We start from the raw sequence: 2,512 nt of genomic DNA, 5'->3' as shown, positions 1-2,512 counted from the left end.
GACAACTGTTCTCTGCCTTCAGGGTCATCACTTCATTCCAAGTTTCTTGATATGGCACAGAATTTAGTTTGTTATTGGGTTGCTTCCAGTTGTATCCATGAGGAGACGAGTTCACTGTTTATTCCTCTTCTCTGTTTGTTTAAATGGGTGACTGGAAATTATTTGGGAAATTGATCTTCGTGGTTCACAGGGCTTAGAAGCCGACCCACCATTATATCCAGATTATCCTGTTAAAAATCATCCAAAATGGTTTTAGTTGGAGATAAATGGGCATGAAAGCTCCCAGAGATCAGGCACTGGTTTAGAGGAGGACAGAGAGGGACTGAGAGATGTTGAAAATGTTCTGTAAGACATTTATTTAGGATTAAAAGGGGTGATGGAGGGAATTTAAGGAGCTGAAAAGTGAAGTGCTGGGTTTTCTTGTCAGTTGTTTGGTGTGAGGCTTTTTCATAATAGTTCAGAGCCCCAAATCAAGATGCTGTTGGCCTTAAGTGAGTTGTAAATATCTCAGTGCCCTGATTCAATGTTTGGAAATTTGAGACAACCATCTCTGCAGTTCCCTCTTAATGGTCTCATCCAACAAGCTCCCGAGCAAATCTGAGCAGACAAAGAGTCCTAATCCCTGTTTTGACAAGGATCAGCACAGAGGAGATCAGTGGCAGTGCAGAGCTAGTCATGGAATCACAACCAGCAGCACACTGGGCTCCTGGAGTCCCACTCCTGGTGGAGCCACCGACTCACTGGAGAGTCTGGCTCTTCTGCTCCAGTTCTGGTGTTTAATGGAGTTTGGCTCTTCTGCTCCAGTTCTGGTGTTTAATGGAGTTTGGCTCTTCTGCTCCAGTTCTGGTGTTTAATGGGGAAACTGCTGTGCTTCGGAGGGGCTCCAGTGAGAGGGAAGGCAGGGAACTCCTCGGCACCTTCCTATGGGTAAATCATGTCTTGCTCTTGCTCAAATCAGCTCCTGCAGATCAACCTCCAGCCCTGCAGAATGTCCTGCTCTGACCTGTACCCCAGCTCTGCCTGCGGCGTCCTGCGCCCCCAGCCCCTGGCTGACAGCGGGAACGAGCCCTGTGTGCGCCAGTGCCCCGACTCCACCACCCTGATCCAGCCTCCCCCCGTGGTTGTCACCTTCCCTGGGCCCATCCTCAGCTCCTTCCCTCAGGATTCCATCGTGGGATCTGCTGGAGCCCCCGTTCTTGGGGGCTATGGGGGCTCCCTGGGCTATGGGGGCTATGGATCCCTGGGTTATAGGGGTTATGGATCCCTGGGATATGGGGGATATGGATCCCTGGGTTATGGGGGTTATGGATCCCTGGGCTATGGGGGCTATGGATCCCTGGGCTATGGGGGCTATGGATCCCTGGGTTATGGGGGATATGGATCCCTGGGTTATGGGGGATATGGCTCCCTGGGCTATGGGGGTCTGTGGGGCTCTGGCAGATCCTATGGCTCCTGCAGCCCCTACTCCTACAGGTCCAGCAGGTACAGCCGTGGCAGCTTTGGGCCCTGCTGAGCCCCACAGGGACACCCCTGCACTGCAGACCCTGCTGAGCCCCACAGGGACACCCCTGCACTGAAGAATTTTGGCAAACGATACAACCCTGGATCCTCCACTCGGCTCCTGAGCAAGGGGCAGAGCATCAGACTTCCACTTCCACTTAAAACACAGTGGGGGCAGAATACCTCTAGAAATTCCCCTTATTTCCTCCTTCCTCTGTTTCCTCCCCTCCTCCCTGACCCTGCCAGTGGCCAAATGTGGGACTCCACCATCCGCTGGCTCCTCCCTGAAGCTGCTGCCTCCTGAGACAAGGCTGAGGGAACACCTCTGGTGAAGCACAGAGGGGTGACCTGCCTGTCTTTGCTCCTGTGGCTTTGTCCAGGGGGCCTTTCCCTCCCCTGCAATAAAACAATCCTGCATCCAACACCTGCCTCTGTTTTTCCTGTCAAAGCCCAGCCTGGGCTTTAGGGGTCCCTCGTGGTGGTCTCTCACCCCCCTCAGGACCAGGCTGAGCTGCCCTTGGTCAGAGCCCACAGCTGAGAATCCTCCCTGCCTTGTCCTTCATTGTCACCAAGCTGAAATTATCGTGTCCCTTGCACTAATTAATGCCACTGTCAGACTCCCAGCAGTCACTCCAATTATCCCCATCCAGCTGGGCACTGGAACAGGCTCCCCAGGGCAGTGGCCATGACCCCAAGCCAGAGTTCAAGGAGCCTTTGGAAAATGCTCTCAGGGACATGGTGGGATTTTGGGGTGTTCTGTGCAGGGCCAGGAGTTGGATTCGGTGATCCTTGTGGGTCCCTTCCAATCAGGATATTCTGTGACTGTTTTCACCAAGTTAATTTAGTGCTGGAATTCCTTTTAATTTCTAGTCTGCCAGACCTTGCACTAGAAATCCTCAAAGTGTCTTCAAAGACAAGGTAAAAAATGTGGCCTGAAGTTCTGTCCAAGCCTATTCTGAAAAGGAGTGAAAGGAGGAAGGTGAACAATGGGAAACACTTTTTCAGATCAGTA

The 2,512-nt window shown here is 52.3% G+C and overlaps 1 protein-coding gene across 1 annotated transcript; it reads left to right on the top strand.

Annotated features, from left to right (window-relative positions):
- Positions 1 to 988: 988 nt before the first annotated feature.
- LOC108638777 (scale keratin-like) lies at positions 989 to 1,513 on the top strand. The gene has a single exon (XM_018067821.2). It carries the CDS (start codon positions 989 to 991, stop codon positions 1,511 to 1,513), a length of 525 nt encoding a protein of 174 aa, XP_017923310.2.
- Positions 1,514 to 2,512: the final 999 nt, after the last annotated feature.

The sequence above is a fragment of the Manacus vitellinus genome, unplaced genomic scaffold (assembly GCF_001715985.3).
Source record: "Manacus vitellinus isolate BGI_N305 unplaced genomic scaffold, ASM171598v3 scaffold_123_pilon, whole genome shotgun sequence".
Taxonomy (NCBI): domain Eukaryota; kingdom Metazoa; phylum Chordata; class Aves; order Passeriformes; family Pipridae; genus Manacus; species Manacus vitellinus.
Note: the sequence above shows the minus strand (reverse complement) of the source record. Positions and strands in the feature narration are given on the sequence as shown.